At 44.8% G+C, this 23,071-nt stretch overlaps 1 protein-coding gene across 1 annotated transcript; it reads right to left on the reverse strand.

Annotated features, from left to right (window-relative positions):
- Positions 1–11,807: 11,807 nt before the first annotated feature.
- LOC311130597 (uncharacterized protein) lies at positions 11,808–21,212 on the reverse strand. The gene is made up of 5 exons (XM_084163379.1): positions 21,133–21,212; positions 15,048–15,241; positions 13,748–14,539; positions 13,071–13,131; positions 11,808–12,535 (listed from the first exon to the last, which is right to left on the reverse strand). The coding sequence occupies exons 2-5, from the start codon at positions 15,223–15,225 to the stop codon at positions 12,427–12,429; spliced, it is 1,140 nt and encodes a 379-aa protein (XP_084019505.1). The 5' UTR covers positions 15,226–15,241; positions 21,133–21,212; the 3' UTR covers positions 11,808–12,426.
- Positions 21,213–23,071: the final 1,859 nt, after the last annotated feature.

A 23,071-nucleotide genomic window follows, 5' to 3' on the forward strand; every position in this document is an offset into this window, starting at 1 on the left:
TCTCTCAGATCCGTGGCCTCTCTCTGACTCATGGCTACCATCTAGGAAGGCCACCAAAAATTCAGACATTTCCATTCCAAACTACAACATTTTCCGTCTAGATTGAACTGCCAAAGGGGGCGGAGTTGCAATCTACTGTAGAGATAGCCTGCAGAGCTCTATCATACTATCCAGGTCTGTACCCAAACAGTTTGAGCTTCTACTTCTAAAAATCCACCTTTCCAGAAATTAGTCTATCACTGTTGCCGCTTGCTACAGACCCCCCTCAGCCCCCAGTTGTGCCCTGGACACCATATGTGAATTGCTTGCCCCCCATCTATCTTCAGAGTTCGTACTGCTTGGTGACCTAAACTGGGATATGCTTAACACCCCGGCCGTCCTACAATCTAAACTAGATGCCTTCAATCTCACACAAATTATCAAGGAACCTACCAGGTACAACCCTAAATCCGTAAACATGGGCACCCTCATAGATATCATCCTGACTAATTTACCCTCTAAATACACCTCTGCTGTCTCAGCGATCACTGCCTCATTGCCTGCGTCCGTAATGGGTCCGCGGTCAAACGACCACCCCTCATCACTGTCAAACGCTCCCTAAAACACTTCAGAAAGCAGGCCTTTCTAATTGACCTGGCCTGGGTATCCTGGATGGATATTGACCTCATTGCGTCAGTAGAGGATGCCTGGATGTTCTTCAAAAGTGCTTTCCTCTCCATCTTAAATAAGCATGCCCCATTCAAAATAGCTTCCAACACTCTACTCAGCAAATTGGATGTAGTCTATCACAGTGCCATCCGTTTTGTCACCAAAGCCCCATATACTACCCACCATTGTGACCTGTACGCTCTCGTTGGCTGGTCCTCACTACATATTCGTCGCCAAACCCACTGGCTCCAGGTCATCTATAAATCACTTCTAGGCAAATCCCCGCCTTATCTTAGATCATTGGTCACCATAGCAACACCCACCCGTAGTATGCGTTCCAGCAGGTACAGTGGGGAAAAAAAGTATTTAGTCAGCCACCAATTGTGCAAGTTCTCCCACTTAAAAAGATGAGAGAGGCCTGTAATTTTGTCATGTGAATTTCTATCTCTAATTCAACCTAAGCTTGAATCATTACCAGAGGTTGTAAAGCTCTGGTTTTAATCATCAATGATTCAAGGTCCACAATCCACAAGTAATTATCGGTAAATTTTATTCAAGGAGAGCTCTGCTCAAAAACACAAACATACTGTTTTTATACCCCTTGACAAACAAAGGCACTATGCTCCTCCCACCTTTAGGTGGCTTTCTTAAACAGTTCCCGCCTTCCCCCTTGAATGGTTAGTAACGCCCCCTCTGTTAGTGGGTTGACACTACATGATCATTCTAACATTTATACTGTGTTTGGGGTGAAATTCTTTAGTCATTATTCTTAAAATCCAAATTAATCTAACAAATTTTCATCATAGGTACACGTCAACTATGACAGACAAAATGAGAAAAAAAAATCCAGAAAATCACATTGTAGGATTTTTAATGAATTGATTTGCAAATTATGGTGGAAAATAAGTATTTGGTCAATAACAAAAGTTTCTCAATACTTTGTTATATACCCTTTGTTGGCAATGACACAGGTCAAACGTTTTCTGTAAGTCTTCACAAGGTTTTCACACACTGTTGCTGGTATTTTGGCCCATTCCTCCATGCAGATCTCCTCTAGAGCAGTGATGTTTTGGGGCTGTCACTGGGCAACACGGACTTTCAACTCCCTCCAAAGATTTTCTATGGGGTTGAGATCTGGAGACTGGCTAGGCCACTCCAGGACCTTGAAATGCTTCTTACGAAGCCACTCCTTCGTTGCCCGGGCGGTGTGTTTGGGATCATTGTCATGCTGAAAGACCCACCCACGTTTCATCGTCAATGCCCTTGCTGATGGAAGGAGGTTTTCACTCAAAATCTCACGATACATGGCCCCATTCATTCTTTCCTTTACACGGATCAGTCATCCTGGTCCCTTTGCAGAAAAACAGCCCCAAAGCATGACGTTTCCACCCCCATGCTTCACAGTAGGTATGGTGTTCTTTGGATGCAACTCAGCATTCTTTGTCCTCCAAACACGACGAGTTGAGTTTTTACCAAAAAGTTATATTTTGGTTTCATCTGACCATATGACATTCTCCCAATCCTCTTCTGGATCATCCAAATGCACTCTAGCAAACTTCAGACGGGCTTGGACATGTACTGGCTTAAGCAGGGGGACACGTCTGGCACTGCAGGATTTGAGTCCCTGGCGGCGTAGTGTGTTACTGATGGTAGGCTTTGTTACTTTGGTCCCAGCTCTCTGCAGGTCATTCACTAGGTCCCCCCGTGTGGTTCTGGGATTTTTGCTCACCGTTCTTGTGATCATTTTGACCCCACGGGGTGAGATCTTGCGTGGGGTATAATGTCTTCCATTTCCTAATAATTGCTCCCACAGTTGATTTCTTCAAACCAAGCTGCTTACCTATTGCAGATTCAGTCTTCCCAGCCTGGTGCAGGTCTACAATTTTGTTTCTGGTGTCCTTTGACAGCTCTTTGGTCTTGGCCATAGTGGAGTTTGGAGTGTGACTGTTTGAGGTTGTGGACAGGTGTCTTTTATACTGATAACAAGTTCAAACAGGTGCCATTAATACAGGTAACGAGTGGAGGACAGAGGAGCCTCTTAAAGAAGAAGTTACAGGTCTGTGAGAGCCAGAAATCTTGCTTGTTTGTAGGTGACCAAATCCTTATTTTCCACCATAATTTGCAAATAAATTCATTAAAAATCCTACAATGTGATTTTCTGGATTTTTTTTTTTTCAATTTGTCTGTCATAGTTGACGTTTACCTACAATGAAAATTACAGGCCTCTCTCATCTTTTTAAGTGGGAGAACTTGCACAATTGGTGGCTGACTAAATACTTTTTTCCCCCACTGTATATCTCACTGGTCATCCCCAAAGCCAACACCTCCTTTGGCCGCCATTCCTTCCAGTTCTCTGCTGCAAATGACTGGAACAAACTGCTAAAAATCTCTGAAGCTGGAGACACTTATCTCCCTCACTAACTTTAAGCATCAGTTGTCAGAGCAGCTTACCGATCACTGCACCTGTACACAGCCCATCTGTAATTAGCCCACCCAACTACCTCATCCCCATATTGTTATTTACATTGTCATTTATTTTGCTCATTTGCACCCCAGTATCTCTATTTGCACATCATCTTCTGCACATCTATCACTCCAGTGTTAATACTAAATTGTAATTATTTTGCACTATGGCCTATTTATTGCCTGACCTCCATAACATACTACATTTGCACACACTGTATATAGATTTTCTATTGTGTTATTGACTGTACGTTTTGTTTATTCTATATGTAACTCTGTGTTGTTGTTGTTTTTATCGCACTGCTTTGCTTTATCTTGGCCAGGTCGCAGTTGTAAATGAGAACTTGTTCTCAACTGGCTTACCTGGTTAAATAAAGGTGGGAAAAAGAAGAAAAAAACATATTCTTCCTTGTTTTCGGGTCCTTGTGGCCTCCAGCTAAACGGTGGGCGTCTGGCCCTCATGGCAGGTCTCGCTCTTTGGCCAGGATGCCTCTTCATCTCCGGGATCTCGTCTTTCACCTCAGGGTTATGTCGCAGAATAAGGTTGGTCACAAGGCTGGTATTCAAGATAACTGGAACAACCACGTCATGGTATGAGCAGAAAGGAAACATAGAAAGAAAGACAGAGACCATTAGAGCACCAACTGTTCCGGACGACTGTGTGATCACACTCACCGTAGCCGATGTGAGTAAGACTTTTAAACAGGTCAGCACCCCTGAGGGGCCCCCATGTTGAGGATCAGCATGGCAGATGTGTTGTTGCCTACCCTTACCACCTTGGTGTACTCCGAGCATGCGCTGACCAACTGGCAAGTGTCTTCACTGACATTTTCAACCTGTCCCTGGCCGAGTCTGTAATACCTTCATGTTTCAAGCAGACCACCATAGTCCCTGTGCCCAAGAACACCAAGGTAACCTGCCTAAATGACTACCGACCCGTAGCACTCACGTCTGTAGCCATGAAGTGCTTTGAAACGCTGGTCATGGCTCACATCAACACCATCATCCCAGACACCCTAGACCCACTCCAATTTGCATACCGCCCCAACAGATCCACAGATGACGCAATCTATATTGCACTCAACACTGCCCTTTCCCACCTGGACAAAAGGAACTTCTACGTGAGAATGCTGTTCATTGACTAAAGCTCAGCGTTCAACACCATAGTGAGAACTTCCAAACTTTGCAAAAATGCAATACATGTTTTATAACCCACCTTTGGTCAAGATGTTATCCATTGATGCCCTTTCCCTGGATTTTCTTCGTCTGACTTTGAGGGCCGCTTCCTCCAGTTTGGTCTTCAGCTCACATTGAGAAAGCAGCCGCCCCTCAGACAGCCTGGGAAATACCAAGGCTGCTACAGCAAACACCACCAGCAGCTACAGCTTCATGTTGTCTCTGGGTGATCTGTTCACAGAACAGTGTTAAACGCTGTGAACCAAGTATATAGTATCCTATAATGAAGCTATAATGCAGTCATCTGCACTTTGGGCACAGCGGAAATGTACACTGGAACAATAACATTCAACAGCAATTGGAAGTACATAAGTGAGTAATATTCTGTACAATCATCATATTACGGCTTTAAATACCTCCCAGGGTTCCAGTTCATGAAATAACTTTATCGTTGTAGACAAATACAATAATGAAACCTGAGCAAATCAGTAAATGGGTTGTCAACAAACACTCACATACCTCCTTGTTTATAGATGTATTGTCAAATGTGCTTGAAAATACCCCCCACAAACAATATATTAGAAGCCATAGTTGGGAGGGGAATTTTATTTCTAGTGACTCTGCAGTCTGGTGATCTTAAAGGGCCACTGCTTATTTCGAAAAATAACCAAACAGCAGCCCTACCAATTGGTTTTCTGTAGCGCTAAGGCATGCAAGGACTGACAGTCCATGAGGTCAATATGATAGTGTTATCCATATTTTGCACGGCCAACGTTTGTTATGGAGCGTTCAGAACAAACAGAAATGTCAATTGTGGACTAGCAACACGTTTAACTGGTTCCCAGCCAACCGGGAACATTTCCAGGATATTAGCTAACATTCCCATTAAGTTCTAGTTAGGGTTTTATCTAACATTAGGATGATATTTTTTTAATGAAATATCCTTGGAATGTTCTAACATTCACTCAAATGTTGTGCACAACATCTTTAACAACCACCACAGAACATTCCCCTAATGTTCTTATTAGGTTTCCAGGTAATGTAATAACCTTAAAAAATTCTGGGAATGTTCAAAGAACCAATTTAACTGTCATTTTTGTCATATTATTGCGGTTGCTCCAGTTCTCCAGCAGCCCAGCCCAACACTCAGTGGCTTTCTTCCGTGTGTTTCTAAGGAGGCTGTGCTGTAGTCAGTGGGATTTATAAGTAATCAGAGGCAGAATGGCCATAGCGAAATTCTGGCAAATGAGAGATGGGCTGTCCCATCTTTAGCCCAGTGGGACCTGTCTAAATTGGGGGTTTTGTGCAAAATGACCATTATTTGGCTAATATTGGGCCGATTTCTGCTCCCAGTTAGTTATCAATTAATGAATAATGAAGTTATGCAATGTGTACAGATTATTTTGTTAATCAAGTTTTCAAAATGACAATTGTTAGAGGAACCACAATATATTATTTTAATCAGTGCACAGAGTATTTTGGGGCTATATTTGTGTATACGAAGTTTGCTATATTTGGTATATTTGTCATTTTTGTTATCCCCATTTTTTCATTTAAAAGCTCCAAACATCCACTGACCCAAGGCCCATGACATGTTCTGTTAATACCCACCGAGCACACACACTGGTTGAATCAATGTTGTTTCCACATCATTTCAATTAAATTACGTTGAACCAACGTGGCATTGACGTTGAATCAGGGGTTGAAAGTACTTAAGTAAAAATACTTTAAAGTACTACTTAAGTAGCTTTTTCGTTGTATCTGTACTTTACTATTTATATTTTTTACAACTTTTTACGCCATACATTTTCTGACACCTAAAAGTACTCGTTACATGTTCAACGCTTAGCAAGATAGGAAAATGGTCCTATTCATACACTTATCAAGAGAACATCCCTGGTCATCCTGATTGCCTCTGATCTGGCGGACTCACTAAACACACGTCTGAATGTTGGTGTGCCCCTGGCTACCTGTAAATAAATTTAAAAAACTAGAAAATGGTGCCTTCTGGTTTGCTTAATATAAGGAATTTGAAATGATTTATACGCTTACTTTTAATAGTTAAGTATATTTTAGCAACTACATTTACTGTTGATAAAGTATATTTAAAACCAAATACTTTTAGACTTTTACTCAAGTAGTATTTTACTGGTGTCACGGTTTCGGCCGAGGCTGCTCCTCCTCCTTGCTCGGGCAGGCTTCGGCGGTCGTCGTCCCCGGAGTACTAGCTATCACCGTTTTATGTTTTCGATGTTTGATTGGTTTTGTCTTGTGTGCACACCTGTTTCCTTTTTTGGTTGATTATGTCTCCTATACGTTTCTCGTTTTGTTAGTCATGTGTTGTGTGTGATTGTTCGCCAGTCATCAGGTGCGGCTTGTCTTTTGTATTTTGTATTTCCTTTCGTTGCACTGTACTGTTTTCGTGCGCTTTGGATTACTTGTGTTTTGCGCATTGTTGCGCATAGTCGGCCTCCTATTTTGTTTTGAGGCCAGTGTCGAGATTCATTGTGTTCAGTAAAGTCGGTTGGACTTAGCTTCTGTGTCCTGCGTGTGACTCCTCCACCACATCCACATCAGCCACTGTGACAGAATCACACAACCATACCATGGAGTCAGCAGGAGCAGCAGCAGCTCCCGAAACGTTGGAGGAACGCGTCCGAGGGCAGGACGATCGGATCCTTCAACTCTGGAGCGCCCTGCAGGACGTGAGTAACACTCTGCACCGATGGGAGACCAGAGGGGTACCCACGCCTCCGCCTACCCTACCATCACCATCGGTCAGTCCTCCCATCGGTGTTCCGGAACCCAGTGGTATTCGGCTCTCGCTCCCAAGGGCTTATGATGGCACCGCTGCCGGGTGTCAGGGGTTCCTCCTGCAGGTGGAACTATACCTGGCCACCGTACACCCGGTACCCTCGGGACACGAGAGCGTCTCCGCCCTCATCTCCTGTCTCACCGGCAAGGCGTTGGAGTGGGCCAACGCCGAATGGAGGAGGATAGACGCTGCTACCATCACCTACGCAGAGTTCTCTCGCCGCTTCAGGGCCGTGTTCGACCATCCACCGGAGGGGAAAGCGGCGGGGGAGCGTCTATTCTACCTCCGACAGGGGAGGAGGAGCGCACAGGAGTTCGCCCTGGAGTTCCGGACTCTAGCGGCGGATGCAGGGTGGAATGAGCGGGCCCTCATCGACCACTACAGGTGTAGTCTACAGGAGGACGTCCGTCGAGAGCTGGCCTGCAGGGATGCCCAACTCACCTTCGACCAGCTGGTGGACATGTCCATCCGGCTGGACACCCTGCTGGCTACCCGCGGACGTTCCGAGTGGGGGTCATCCATTCTACCCTCCAGCACCTCCGAGCCGAGCCCTATGGAGCTCGGAGGTGCTGGCGCTAGAGAGAGTAGGAGGAGGAGCCCGAGGGGGGCTGTCCCCTGCACCAACTGTGGCCGTGGAGGGCACACTGCGGCTAGGTGCTGGGGAGGGTATCCTAGGGGAGAGGACAACAGGCCACGCACTGGGGAGTCATTCCAGGTGAGTAGGCGTCCCACTTACCCAGAGCTCTCTGTTGTGCACGTCTGTTTACCTGTACATTTTCCACAGGTTGCACCTCATTCTCAGCATAAGGCGCTAGTAGATTCAGGCGCAGCTGGGAATTTTGTTGATCGTAAGTTTTGTTTAAAACTAGGAATTCCCCTTCTTCCTGTCGACGCCCCATTTCCGGTCCATGCTCTAGACAGCCGTCCATTAGGATCGGGGTTGATTAGGGAGGTCACAGCGCCACTTAGGATGAGGACGCAGGGGGGTCATGAGGAGACTATTCAGCTATATCTGATTGACTCTCCTGCGTATCCGGTGGTGTTGGGGCTTCCCTGGTTGATTTCTCATAATCCTTCTATTTCGTGGCAACAGAGGGCTCTTAAGGAGTGGTCTGCCCAGTGTGTGGGGCGATGTCTAGGTGTTTCCGTGGGGGCGACCTCGGTGGAGAGTCCAAACCAGGTGCCCGCACTGCACATTCCCCCTGAGTATGAGGATTTGGCAATCGTGTTCAGTAAATCGAGGGCGACGCAGTTGCCACCTCATAGGCAGGGAGATTGTGCGATAGACCTCCAGGCAGGAGCAGCGCTTCTACGGAGCCATGTGTATCCTCTGTCTCAAGAGGAGAAGAGAGCTATGGAGACTTACATAGCCGAATCTCTGAGACAAGGATACATACGGCCATCCACTTCCCCTGCGTCCTCGAGCTTCTTTTTTGTGAAGAAGAAGGATGGAGGGTTGCGCCCGTGCATTGATTACCGTAGTCTCAATCAGATCACGGTGAAATACAGTTATCCACTCCCTCTGATTGCGACGATGACGGAATCATTGCACGGGGCGCGTTTCTTCACAAAACTAGATCTCAGGAGCGCATAGAACTTGGTGCGCATTAGAGAGGGCGATGAATGGAAGACAGCATTTAGTACCACCTCAGGTCATTACGTGTATCTCGTCATGCCATACGGGTTGATGAACGCTCCTTCAGTCTTCCAATCGTTCGTGGATGAGATCTTCAGGGACATGCAGGGGCAGGGTGTGGTCGTGTACATTGATGACATTCTTGAGTACTCTTCTACCCGAGCCGAGCATGTAGCCCTGGTGCGCCGAGTGTTGAGGAGGCTGTTGGAGCACGACCTGTATGTCAAGGCAGAGAAATGTCTGTTTTTCCAGGAGTCGATCTCCTTTTTGGGGTATCAGTTGTCTGCGTCAGGGGTGAAGATGGAGGTTGACCGGGTGTCAGCCGTGCGTAATTGGCAAACTCCAACCACTGTTAAGGAGGTGCAGCAGTTTTTGGGGTTTGCAAATTACTACCAGAGGTTTATCCGGGGTTTTGGACAGGTGGCAGCTCCCATAACGTCTCTGTTGAAGGGGGGTCCGGTGCGTTTGCAGTGGTCAGCCGAGGCGGACAGAGCTTTTGGGAAACTGAAGGACCTGTTTACTTCGGCTCCGGTGCTGGCGCATCCGGATCCCGCTTTACCATTTCAGGTAGAGGTTGACGCGTCGGAGGCCGGTATTGGGGCCGTACTTTCGCAACGGTCCGGCACGCCACCTAAACTCCGCCCCTGTGCTTTTTATTCTAAAAAGCTCAGCCCGGCGGAGCGAAATTATGACGTAGGGGACAGGGAGCTGTTAGCCGTGGTACAGGCCCTAAAGGTGTGGAGGCATTGGCTTGAGGGGGCTCAACACCCTTTTCTCATTTTGACTGACCACCGTAACCTGGAGTACATCCGGGCAGCCAGGAGATTGAACCCTCGCCAGGCGCGGTGGAACATGTTTTTGGCCCGGTTCGTATTTAAGATCACGTACATCCCTGGGTCCCAGAACGGTAAGTCAGACGCACTGTCTCGGCGGTATGACACGGAGGAGAGGTCCGTTGAGCCCACTCCCATACTGCCGGAGTCTTGTCTGGTGGCACCGGTAGTGTGGGAGGTCGATGCTGAAATCGAGCGGGCGTTGCGTACCGACCCCAGTCCTCCACAGTGCCCGGAGGGTCGGACGTACGTGCCGCTCGAGGTTCGGGATCGACTGATATATTGGGCTCACACATCACCCTCCTCTGGACATCCTGGTATTGGCCGGACTGTGCACTGCCTTAGCACTAAGTACTGGTGGCCCACGTTAGCCAGGGATGTGAGGGTTTATGTCTCCTCCTGCTCGGTGTGCGCCCAGTGTAAGGCGCCTAGACACCTGCCCAGGGGTAAGTTACAACCCCTGCCCGTTCCACAACGACCATGGTCTCACTTCTCGGTGGACTTCGTCACAGACCTTCCCCCCTCGCAGGGGAATACGACTATACTGGTCGTTGTGGATCGGTTCTCTAAGGCCTGTCGTCTGCTCCCAATGCCGGGTCTTCCTACTGCCCTACAGACCGCCGAAGCACTATTCACTCACGTTTTTTCGGCACTACGGGGTACCCGAGGATATAGTGTCTGATCGAGGTCCCCAGTTCACCTCCAGAGTCTGGAGGGCATTTATGGAGCGTTTGGGGGTCTCCGTGAGCCTGACCTCGGGTTACCACCCGGAGAGTAATGGGCAGGTGGAACGTGTGAACCAGGATGTGGGTAGGTTTCTGAGGTCATATTGCCAGGGCCGGCCGGAGGAGTGGGCGAGTTATGTTCCCTGGGCCGAGATGGCCCAGAACTCTCTCCGCCACTCCTCCACCAAACTAACTCCGTTCCAGTGTGTTTTAGGATACCAGCCGGCTCTGGCACCTTGGCATCAGAGCCAGATCGAGGTCCCTGCGGTGGATGAGTGGGTGCGGCGCTCGGAGGAGACGTGGAACGCTGCTCACGTCCATCTGCAGCGGGCCATCCGTCAACAGAAGACGAGCGCCGATCTCCACCGCAGTGAGGGACCGGTGTACGCACCGGGAGATCGGGTCTGGCTCTCGACCAGAAACCTGCCCCTCCGCCTGCCCTGCCAGAAGCTGGGTCGGCGGTTTGTGGGGCCTTTTAAAGTCCTGAGGAGGTTGAACGAGGTGTGTTACAGGTTACAATTGCCTATTGATTACAAGAATATTAACCCCTCGTTCCATGTGTCTCTCCTCAGGCCGGTGGTAGCTGGTCCACTCCAGGACGATGAGATAAGAGAGACTCCTCCGCCCCCACTGGACATCGAGGGGGCTCCGGCGTACACTGTTCGGTCCATCCTGCATTCGAGACGTCGGATGGGGGGTCTCCAATATCTCGTGGAGTGGGAGGGGTACGGTCCGGAGGAACGGTGCTGGGTGCCGAGGAGAGACATCCTAGACCCGTCTCTCCTGACGGAGTTCCACCGTGGACACCCTACGTGCCCTGCTCCGCGTCCTCCTGGTCGTCCCCGAGGCCGGGGTCGGCGCACGGCTGGAGCCGCGCGTCAAGGGGGGGGGTACTGTCACGGTTTCGGCCGAGGCTGCTCCTCCTCCTTGCTCGGGCAGGCTTTGGCGGTCGTCGTCCCCGGAGTACTAGCTATCACCGTTTGATGTTTTCGATGTTTGATTGGTTTTGTCTTGTGTGTACACCTGTTTCCTTTTTTGGTTGATTATGTCTCCTATAAGTTTCTCGTTTTGTTAGTCATGTGTTGTGTGTGATTGTTCGCCTGTCATCAGGTGCGGCTTGTCTTTTGTATTTTCTTTCGTCGCACTGTACTGTTTTCGTGCGCTTTGGATTACTTGTGTTTTGCGCATTGTTGCGCATAGTCGGCCTCCTATTTTGTTTTGAGGCCAGTGTCGAGATTCATTGTGTTCAGTAAAGTCGGTTGGACTTAGCTTCTGTGTCCTGCGTGTGACTCCTCCACCACATCCACATCAGCCACTGTGACAACTGGGTGACTGTCACTTGAGTCATTTTCTATTAAGGTATCTTTACTTTTACTCAAGTATGACAATTGGGTACTTTTCCACCACTGCGTTGAATTGATGTCTGTACCCAGTGGATAGCTTCTATTCTACATATCTCATTTCATACCATGATCCTCCCTCTAAATAATGACAACTTAATAATACATGTTGGGTTTCATTTCTTTGAGATTCAAATGTAATATTTAATTTAATAGAATTATATTTATTTAATACACACAAGCAGTTCATACCATGATCCTCCCTCTAAATAATGACAACTTAATAATACATGTTGGGTTTCATTTCTTTGAGATTCAAATGTAATATTTAATTTAATAGAATTATATTTATTTAATACACACAAGCAGATTCAAATGTAATATTTAATTTAATAGAATTATATTTATTTAATACACACAAGCATTCAGATAGTGGCATATAGGAAATAATACACTGGAAACCAAAAATCTTTATGGTCATTTTATGTATTTGTTTGTCAAAGTAGGAAATGTTGTTACCAAGCAACAAAGGAGACATTGTCAACAAAATAGCATCTGTTAGATTTAACTTCCTTACTCCTGGTAGTTGGACAGTTGGAGGAGAGAAGGAGAATAGGATGTTGTTGCCTAATATCTGTAGGAGGCACTTTTTCAATGTTGTCCCAACATAAGGGATAAGGGGCTCAAATCGTTCCTAGCACACCATCTAGAAGTGATGGAAAGTAGCATATTTGCTAAATGGAGCTTATAGCAGAAGATAAGAGTTGAGAGAAAGAAGGAAAAGGCCCTGTTAAGTTGTTGTTTGCAAAGTACTCATAGTACTGTTAAGTGGTTGGTCACACTCAAAGTACTCAGAGACTTGCAGCCTGGCACATTTCCATGGGAACCTCAGAGCCTTCCTGTAATACACAAATGAAGATGGTGATAAATATTTTGTTATTTTTTGCAGTCAATAATACCACTTGCTCGAAAGTTGTACAACGGCTAAAAATACTATTACTGTACAAAAGTAAGCATTTATATTAGTGCATTTTGAATGTCAAATTTCTATAGAATTAGATTTTTGGTCTCCCGAGTGGCGCAGCGGTCTAAGGCACTGCATCGCAGTGCTACAGGCGTCACTACAGACCCGGGTTCGATCCCGGGCTGTATCACAACCGATCGGGAGTCCCATAGGGCGGCACACAATTGGCCCAGGTTAGGGGAGGGTTTGGCCAGGGTAGGTCGTCATTGTAAATAAGAATTTGTTCTTAACTGGCTTGCCTAGTTGGATAAATAAAAAGATTGCAGTAACTAGGGTCCAAACAACACCTCATTTGTGATGTCAGAGGGCTGCTTCACTCAAATTCATATTTTATGGATTTAAGATCAGTAAGTGTGGCATCAATGTCATTGTCCTCACTATTCACTAGTGTTGGCAGTCGGTAAACTTACATCCAGGCACGAGACTTCACAAAGCAGTCGATGTCATCACTGATGTCATCATCAACGAAGGCTGGAAGGGCAGAGAGACAGTCATACAGTCAGTACAGTTCCTGTGAATTACATAAGGCCTTTGTGTGCACTTTGCAGGTACAGTATTTTAGCCCTGCACCTTGAAATGGTTCGCTAATGTAGGACTAAACCGAGTGAGTGTGATTACAGAGAAGTGAGAGGTTGATTATGAAACCCACTAGTTCTATTCTCTTGTCTTGTTCATGACACAAGAACAATCCATCCGGTTGTTTGTTCATTCATTCATTTGTGCAGGACAAGGTTGGTCACAAGGCTGGCGTTTAAGCCAGACTTTAGGTCCAAACTGCAAATAACTGGACTAACCAAGTTACAGTGAGAGCAGGAAAGGAATAGAGAGAGATTATATATTTGGAAGTTTTAAAACAACAGTACCTGGAGGTGTGTTGTTGAACACCAAAGTAAGGCATGATCAACAGCCTGACATTAATTCATTCACTCATTTAGGCCTATTCATTCTTTCATACATACATGTACTGTACATACATACATACATACATACATACATACATACATACATACATACATACATACATACATACAGGCATTTGTTGACATTCTGCTAAACAGGTTGAGGATGGAAAGATGTTTGTACTCACAGCTGCACTCTGTCTTACAGAGATTGAGAGAGCGAGTGTTGTTGGAGGAGACGCAGGCGAGGCGATTGCTCAGCTGGAAAAGACCGAAAAAGCTGAAGGACAGGGTCTTGATTGGCTTGAATGGCCTGAACGGCTTGCGCATCGGCTTACGTGGCGGTGGCTTGCGGCTGTGTCCGGGACCTCTGAACTGCTTTGGGATGTGTCTCTTCCGCCTGCTCCCCTCTCCCTCTTTCGGTTGCTCTCTTTCTTGGTCGTCCAGCTCCGCCTCTAACTCTTCCAGGTCCTCCTCGTCCAGCTCATCCTCGTCAACCTCGTCTTCATCACCCTCTTCCTCATAGCCGCCAAACTCTTCATCCTCAGCTGCTTTGCTCTCTTGCGCCTCAACTTTGTCATGTTTTTCCTCATCACCAGCGGACTCCTCTGCCTCACGCTTGTCCCTTCCTCTCACAGGCTTCCCTGGTCTCGGTCTCTTCCCCTCAGGCCTCTCTGATCTTGTGCTCACTCCCTCTGTCTTCCCGGTAGGTTTTGGTTTCAGTCCCCCGGGCTTTCCTGTAGGTCTTCGGCTCATTCCCCCAGGCTTCCCTGTAGGTCTAGGGTTGTCCTCTTCTCCCTCAGAACTGACTCCATCTTCCTTTGACTCAACATCTCTACCTGGACGTTTGCGCCCGAACAGTCTCACAGGTCTCCTGCTGATGGGGCGCCTTTTGGGTTTATGCAGGATAGGTTTGCGCAGGACAAGGTTGGTCACAAGGCTGGTGTTTAAGCCAGACTTTAGGTCCAAACTGCAGATAACTGGACCAACCAAGTCACAGTGAGAGCAGGAAGGGAATAGAGAGAGATAGAGATTATATATTTGGAAGTGTTAAAACAACAGTACCTGGAGGTGTGTTGTTAAATACCAAAGTAAGGGTTTGACATGATCAAAAGCCTGACATGATCCTCAGGGTGCTGTCATTAAAGGGGAAGTTCAGGATTTTACAACTTGATGATAGATGGTTCCTCACTCTGAGTAGTCTATAAGATAAACTGTAATCCAGGTTTTTCTCTTTAAACAGCCACTACAAACTTCAGCTTCAGTTCACTGAAGTTTGTAGTGTCTCTTTAAAGAAAATATCTCCAGGCCCATAGACTACTAGGGTGAGGAACCATTTAACATTAGGTTGGAAAATATTGAACTTCCCCTTTAACTAAATTTGAGATGTTTTTCAGTGACATTGATGTTCTATGCTATCTCACACCACCTTCAAATCTCTCGAAACTTGCAAAAATGCAATAGGCCTACATAGAATTCACAACCCACTTTTGGCGAAGACTTCGTCCAGTTCGACACCCTTTGCTGCAATTTTCACAGTCAGATTGAATTGGTCGGCAGCCTCTGCCAGTTTGGTCTTCAGCTCACATTTGGAGAGCAGCCGCCCCTCAGACAGGCTGGGAACCAGGGCTGCTACAGCCAACACCACCAGCAGCTCCAGCTTCATGTTGTCTCTGGGTGATCTGTTTAGAATGGTATGGAAAGATGTAGGATAACAAAATACATGATTATCCTACAAAGAGAAGCTGTAAGGCTGCTCTGCACAAAAGGGCACAATTGAAGAGTTTCATTCCAAAACGCTATACACCAATTTTTCACATCTGTGTTTTTTCATCAGAAATGATTGCTTATACAGTGCATTTGGAAAGTATTCAGACCCCTTCACTTTTTCCACATTTTGTTATGTTACAGCCTTATTCTAAAATGGATTAAATTATTTTTTCCCATCAATCTACACACAATTTCTCATAATGACAAAGCGAAAACAGGTTTTTAGAAATTATATATAAAAAAAAAGAACAAACATCTTTACATAAGTATTCAGACCCTTTACTATGAGACTCGAAATTGAGCTCAGGTGCATCCTGTTTCTATTGATCATCCTTGAGATGTTTCTACAACTTGGAGTCCACCTGTGGTAAATTCAATTGATTGGACATGATTAGGAAAGGCACACACCTGTCTATATAAAAAAGGTCCCACAGATGACAGTGCATGTCAGAGCAAAAACCAAGCCATGAGGTCGAAGGAATTGTCCAGAGCTCCGAGACAGGATTGTGTCGAGGCACAGATCTGGGGAAGGGTACCAAAACATTTCTGCAGCATTGAAGGACCCGAAGAACACAGTGGCCTCCATCATTCTTAAATAGAAGAAGTCTGGAACCACCAAGACTCTTCCTAGAGCTGGCTGCCCGGCCAAACTGAGCAATCAGGGTAGATGGGCAATGGTTAGGGAGGTGACCAAGAACCCAATGGTCGCTCTGACAGAGCTCCAAAGTTCCTCTGTTCCAGAAGGACAACCATCGCTGCAGCACTCCACCAATCAGGCCTTTATGGTACAGTGGCCAAACTGAAGATATTCCTCAGTAAAAGGCACATGACAGCCCGCTTGGAGTTTGCCAAAAGGCACCTAAAGGACTCTCAGACAATGAGAAACAAGATTCTCTGGTCTGATGAAACCAAGATTGAACTCATTGGCCTGAATGCCAAGCGTCACGTCTGGAGGAAACCAGGCACCGCTCATCACCTGGCCAATACCATCCCTACGGTGAAGCATGGTGGTGGCAGCATCATGCTGTGGGGATGTTTTTCAGCGGCAGGGACTGGGAGACTAGGATCGAGGGAAAGATGAACGGAGCAAAGTACAGAGAGATCCTTGATGAAAACCTCAGAGTGGGGCGAAGGTTTACCTTCCAACAGGACAACGACCCTAAGCACACAGCCAAGATAACGCAGGAGTGGCTTCGGGACAAGTCTCTGAATGTCCTTGAGTGGCCCAGCCAGAGCCTGTACTTGAACCCGATCAAACATCTCTGGGGAGAGCTGAAAACAGCTGTGCAGCGTTTGGGAGAAGAATCACATATTTACCTGATTTGTTTAATATTAATAGTTAACAATTAAATATGCTTAACAATAGTAGAGACATTTCTCCTCATTATTGATTAAAATATCCACCACAAGCGACGCTCCCCATCCAACCTGACAGAGCTTGAGAGGATCTGCAGAGGAGAACGTTAGAAACTCCCCAAATACAGGTGTGCCAAGCTTGTATCGTCATACCCAAGAAGACTCAAGGCTGTAATCACTGCCAAAGGTGCTTCAACAAAGTACTGAGTAAAGGGTCTGAATAATTATGTAAATGTAATATTTCAGTTTTTGATTTGTCATTATGGGGTAGTGTGTGTAGATTGATGGGAGGGAAAAAATTTAATCCATTTTAGAATAAGGCTGTAACGTCACAAAATGTGGAAAAAGTAAAGGGGTCTGAATAATTTCAGAATGCACTGTAGGTACCTTTATATCCATTGTTTAGATGGAATGGAATGTTCATATCCTGTATATTTGACTGATATGTGGTTGTCTCACTTAATTATCTTAAGATGAACGTACTAACTAAGTCGCTCTGGATAAGAACATCTGCTAAATGACTAAAATGGCAAATGTAAATATTTTACATAAAGATCTCATATTACTGTATTGATAATTTTTGTATATATTGAAGTCACAAATTTATAATTTGTACAGTTCTTTATTAAAAATGTAGTTATTTATCACATTTGACTGTGTACAACCCAGCAATACTACTTATTCCTCTGAGTGTCACGGCCTGGCTCTGGGACTCTGTTATGTTGAGCCAGGGTGTGTAGTTTCTATGTATTTGTGTTCTAGGTTCGTTATCTAGCTCATGTGTTTCTGTGTTGGCCGGGGTGGTTCTCAATCAGAGGCAACGAGTGTCAGCTGTTGCTTGTTGTCTCTGATTGGGAACCATACTTAGGCAGCCTGTTTTCCACAGTGTTTTGTGGGATCTTGTTCCGTGTATGGTTTGTGTCTGTTACCTAGGACTTCACGTATCGTTTTGTTGTTTCGTGTGGTGAATCAAATAAAAGTATGTTCACTCATCACGCTGCGCCTTGGTCTACTCCGTTTGACTCCTACACCACATCCACATCAGCCGTTCTGACAGAATTACACACCATCAAACGGAGTAGACCAAGGCGCAGCGTGATGAGTGAACATACTTTTATTTGATTCACCACACGAAACAAAACAACAAAACGATACGTGAAGCCACTGCTCCAAAACCGCCATAAAAAAGCCAGACTACGGTTTGCAACTGCACATGGGGACGAAGATCGTACTTTTTTGAGAAATGTCCTCTGGTCTGATGAAACAAAAATAGAACCGTTTGGCCATAATGACCATTGTTATGTTTGGAGGAAAAAGGGGGTTCCTTGCAAGCCGAAGAACACCATCCCAACCGTGAAGCACGGGGGTGGCAGCATCATGCTGTGGGGGTGCTTTGCTGCAGGAGGGACTGGTGCACTTCACAATGAGGAAGGAAAATTATGTGGATATATTGAAGAAACATCTCAAGACATCAGTCAGGAAGTTAAAGCTTGGTCGCAAAAGGGTCTTCCAAATGGACAATGACACCAAGCATACTTCCAAAGTTGTGGCAAAATGGCTTAAGGACAACAAAGTTAAGGTATTGGAGTGGCCATCAAAAAGCCCTGACCTCAATCCTACAGAAAGTTTGTGGGCAGAACTGAAAAAGCATGTGTGAGCAAGGAGGCCTACAAACCTGACTCAGTTACACCAGCTCTGTAGGAGGAATGGGCCAAAATTCACCGAACTTATTGTGGGAAGCTTGTGGAAGGCTACCCGAAACATTTGACCCGAGTTAAACCATTTTAAAGGCAATGCTACCAAATACTAATTGAGTGTATGTAAACTTCTGACCCACTGGGAATGTGATGGAATAAATAAAAGCTGAAATAAATCACTCTCTACTATTATTCTGACATTTCACATTCTTAAAATAAAGTGGTGATCCTAACTGACCTAAGACAGGGAATTTTTACTAGGATTAAATGTCAGGAATTGTGAAACTGAGTTTAAATGTATTTGGCTAAGGCGTATGTAAACTTCCGACTTCAACTGTAAATTGTGTTTTGCAACAAAACATGATTGTCTCTCTGAAATGAAACCATCAACTGATAGATTTCAAACAAATACAATGTCTGTCATTGAACACCATGCCATGATTAGATGGTTAAAAAAAACACATCTCTTTCATAAGTTCTTCAAATAATAAAAGCTAATTTACCAACGTTTCAGAAAATGGATATATATATAATTTTGGAATGAAACACTTCAATTCAAGTACATGAGAGGCTTTACATTATTATTGTAGGCAAATACGATGAAACCTGAGCAGGTAATTCTAAGGATTTTTCAACCAAGACGCATGTACAGTGGGGAAAAAAAGTATTTAGTCAGCCACCAATTGTGCAAGTTCTCCCACTTAAAAAGATGAGAGGCCTGTAATTTTCATCATAGGTACACGTCAACTATGACAGACAAATTGAGAAAACAAAATCCAGAAAATCACATTGTAGGATTTTTAATGAATTTATTTGCAAATTATGGTGGAAAATAAGTATTTGGTCACCTACAAACAAGCAAGATTTCTGGCTCTCACAGACCTGTAACTTCTTCTTTAAGAGGCTCCTCTGTCCTCCACTCGTTACCTGTATTAATGGTGGTCCTCTGTAGCTCAGCTGGTAGAGCACGGCGCTTGTAACGCCAAGGTAGTGGGTTCGATCCCCGGGACCACCCATACACAAAAATGTATGCACGCATGACTGTAAGTCGCTTTGGATAAAAGCGTCTGCTAAATGGCATATTATTATTTATTATTAATGGCACCTGTTTGAACTTGTTATCAGTATAAAAGACACCTGTCCACAACCTCAAACTGTCACACTCCAAACTCCACTATGGCCAAGACCAAAGAGCTGTCAAAGAACACCAGAAACAAAATTGTAGACCTGCACCAGGCTGGGAAGACTGAATCTGCAATAGGTAAGCAGCTTGGTTTGAAGAAATCAACTGTGGGAGCAATTATAAGGAAATGGAAGACATACATGACCACTGATAATCTCCCTCGATCTGGGGCTCCACGCAAGATCTCACCCCGTGGGGTCAAAATGATCACAAGAACAGTGAGCAAAAATCCCAGAACCACACGGGGGGACCTAGTGAATGACCTGCAGAGAGCTGGGACCAAAGTAACAAAGCCTACCATCAGTAACACACTACGCCGCCAGGGACTCAAATCCTGCAGTGCCAGACGTGTCCCCCTGCTTAAGCCAGTACATGTCCAGGCCCGTCTGAAGTTTGCTAGAGTGCATTTGGATGATCCAGAAGAGGATTGGGAGAATGTAATATGGTCAGATGAAACCAAAATATAACTTTTTGGTAAAAACTCAACTCGTCGTGTTTGGAGGACAAAGAATGCTGAGTTGCATCCAAAGAACACCATACCTACTGTGAAGCATGGGGGTGGAAACATCATGCTTTGGGGCTGTTTTTCCTGAAAAGGGACCAGGACGACTGATCCGTGTAAAGGAAAGAATGAATGGGGCCATGTATCGTGAGATTTTGAGTGAAAACCTCCTTCCATCAGCAAGGGCATTGAAGATGAAACGAGATGAAAGGAGTGGCTTCGTAAGAAGCATTTCAAGGTCCTGGAGTGGCCTAGCCAGTCTCCAGATCTCAACCCCATAGAAAATCTTTGGAGGGAGTTGAAAGTCCGTGTTGCCCAGTGACAGCCCCAAAACATCACTGCTCTAGAGGAGATCTGCATGGAGGAATGGGCCAAAATACCAGCAACAGTGTGTGAAAACCTTGAACCCAGAAAACGTTTGACCTGTGTCATTGCCAACAAAGGGTATATAACAAAGTATTGAGAAACTTTTGTTATTGACCAAATACTTATTTTCCACCATAATTTGTAAATCAATTCATAAAAAATCCTACAATGTGATTTTCTGGAAAATAAATTCTCATTTTGTCTGTCATAGTTGACATGTACCTATGATGAAAATTACAGGCCTCTCTCGTCTTTTTAAGTGGGAGAACTTGCACAATTGGTGGCTGACTAAATACCTTTTTTTCCCCACTGTATGTCTTAAAATGTATTGTCAAGTGTACCCTATAGACTTATATAGTTAATGTGTATTCCCCATAACCAATGTATTTCAAAGCTATCACCGTGAGGGATGAAAAAACATTTACTTTTTTATTTACTCTTGTATTTAAATATAAAAAATATATACAATTCTAAAATGTATATTTATTTATGTATTTATATTTGTATATTTCTGAGCTAGCAAATCTGGTGATGTTGTGAGACCTCCATGTTCAATTATCAAAACACACATTTTCTCAGTACCTCAAATTTCTCAAAGTACCTCTATGACCATAACATTTACTTTTTCACTGAACATTCAACATACAATAATTCAACACAATTCAAAACAATGAGTCAGTTAAATAAAAATGTCCTTACCAGTCGTTCAGTTCAGGTAAGAGATGAATAGTGTTCAATGGAAAATAACACAGACGATCGAGCTGTACCTACTCCTCTGTGTCTGACAGACAACACATCAGGGTTTTTATACGGGAAGGATGGGTAGCCGGACGGGTTGTCAGGTGAGCCAATTCTTCACATTTTGTTCTCAGGCCATTGGGTAATAACCCATCACGTCAGCAAAGTAATGGAAAGTACAGTATGTATACAGACACTGTAGATCTTAATTGCAAAGGTGGGAGTGAAGCTTATGGGTTAAAGGGCAAGTATGAGTTAGTATAATGTAGCATGAGAACAATGACATGAAGATAATGCAAACTCTTACCATCACTTTAAACCAGGATTGGGCAATCTGGTCCCCTGCCAGAGCTGGTGTCAGTGCAGGTTTTTGTTACAGCCAAGCAGTAATAGGCTACACCTGACAGGATTCTTGTCTAAAGGACCTCAGTGGCAGTCATAATTGACTCCTCATTTTATCATCACTTCCATCTGTGTTTGTGGTTTAGGCTACTAACACTTTGGTCCATCCAAGACCAACTGTGACCTGTTGAAATGGACTTCACTTTATCCCAAAATCAAACATTCCACACCAACATAATCCCATGATAATGTACCACACTAAGGTTAACCGGTTAGCTGGCATTTATTTTTCATTTTAGGCTAGTCATTGTGATCACCTGAGTATGTAAATTACTGTGGGGGTCAAGATGAGAACTCAAGATGAAAGATATAACAATGTGAAATATCAGCCCCATCCTGCCTACCATTTAACTCAACAATACCTTGAATGGAAACCATAACGAATCAAGCAAGTACTTCAGATGCTGTCATGTTTTCTTTGTCTTTGTGTTTTCTCAACAAAGCGTTGAGAGATTTGGTTCCGTATTCAATAACCAAACACTCAGGTTGTACAAATTATGTGTAACTCACTTGAGACAACAGTTGTGATACAGCTGATATTTTTGTGATACAATGGAGAGTTTGAGATTTCTCAACAACGGTTGCAGACAAACTCTCCGTTGTATCACAAACGCTGTCTCAGATGTGTTGTACAAACTGTGTACAGGGCCTATTTTTCAGACAATCCAGGCTCATATCTTCCTATCAGGTTCACCGGGTTTGCGTAATGTCCTGAGCTGTTCAGAGAATTTGGGGATTGTTGTTTGGTAAAAGCACATATGTCATGTTTGCTTGTTGAACAGGTTGGGTGTCATTTTAAGTTTAATCTTTGTTGTTACCCCTTTTTGTTTAGTTTTAAAGTGCCAAAACATTCAATGGCCCAAGGGCCATGACATTGCACTTCCTTGCAGTTTAGATCTCTTGTTTCACACCAGAATCATCCCTCCAAATAATGATTGGTGCCCTAAACGAGTACCTGAAGAAACTTTGCAACGACAGGAATGTTTCCTTTCGTGACAACTTTGATTTGCTGTGGGAGCAACCAGCACTTTTCAAAAGAGACAGGATTCACCCTAACCACAGGGGTTCCATGATTATTTCCAGCAACATCGCAAACTGTTTTAGAGACTGACGGACAGGGTCTGGTAGTCCTCCCTGTCAGAATAAGCAACAGAGGACTTGGAAAGCATATGAACTCCTGTAAAAATGGTTATTGTGAGTAACCTAATTTATGTTCCTCTAAATGTGCCTTCTAGTGAGTTTATACAAACTGTCATCTCCCATTCTGATAGATTGGAGACTGTCAGAAAACGTGGTTGTAACGTTATTCATTTGGTTGTTATTCCATTGGTTACCTCGAGACTGATGCTCCAGGGGCAGAGTGGCCACACATTGAATATGGCACTTTTAAATGTTACAGCAATCACTAGAAAACCATTCTCGTGAATGACCTCATTACTGAGTGCAATGTTGATTGCATGTTTCTCACTGAAACATGTCTGTCTTCAGATTGTAGTGC

Source organism: Coregonus lavaretus, assembly GCF_964263955.1.
Source record: "Coregonus lavaretus genome assembly, chromosome: 6".
Taxonomy (NCBI): Eukaryota; Metazoa; Chordata; class Actinopteri; order Salmoniformes; family Salmonidae; genus Coregonus; species Coregonus lavaretus.

Coding starts and splice junctions, on each gene's coding strand:
- LOC311130597 (XM_084163379.1), bottom strand. CDS start 15,225: ATGAAGCTGGAGCTGCTGGTGGTGTTGGCTGTAGCAGCCCTGGTTCCC. Junction 14,540..15,047: donor GGACGAAGTCTTCGCCAAAA/GTGGGTTGTGAA, acceptor TGGTTGGTCCAG/TTATCTGCAGTTTGGACCTA. Junction 12,536..13,070: donor GTGAAGTCTCGTGCCTGGAT/GTAAGTTTACCG, acceptor TGTGTATTACAG/GAAGGCTCTGAGGTTCCCAT.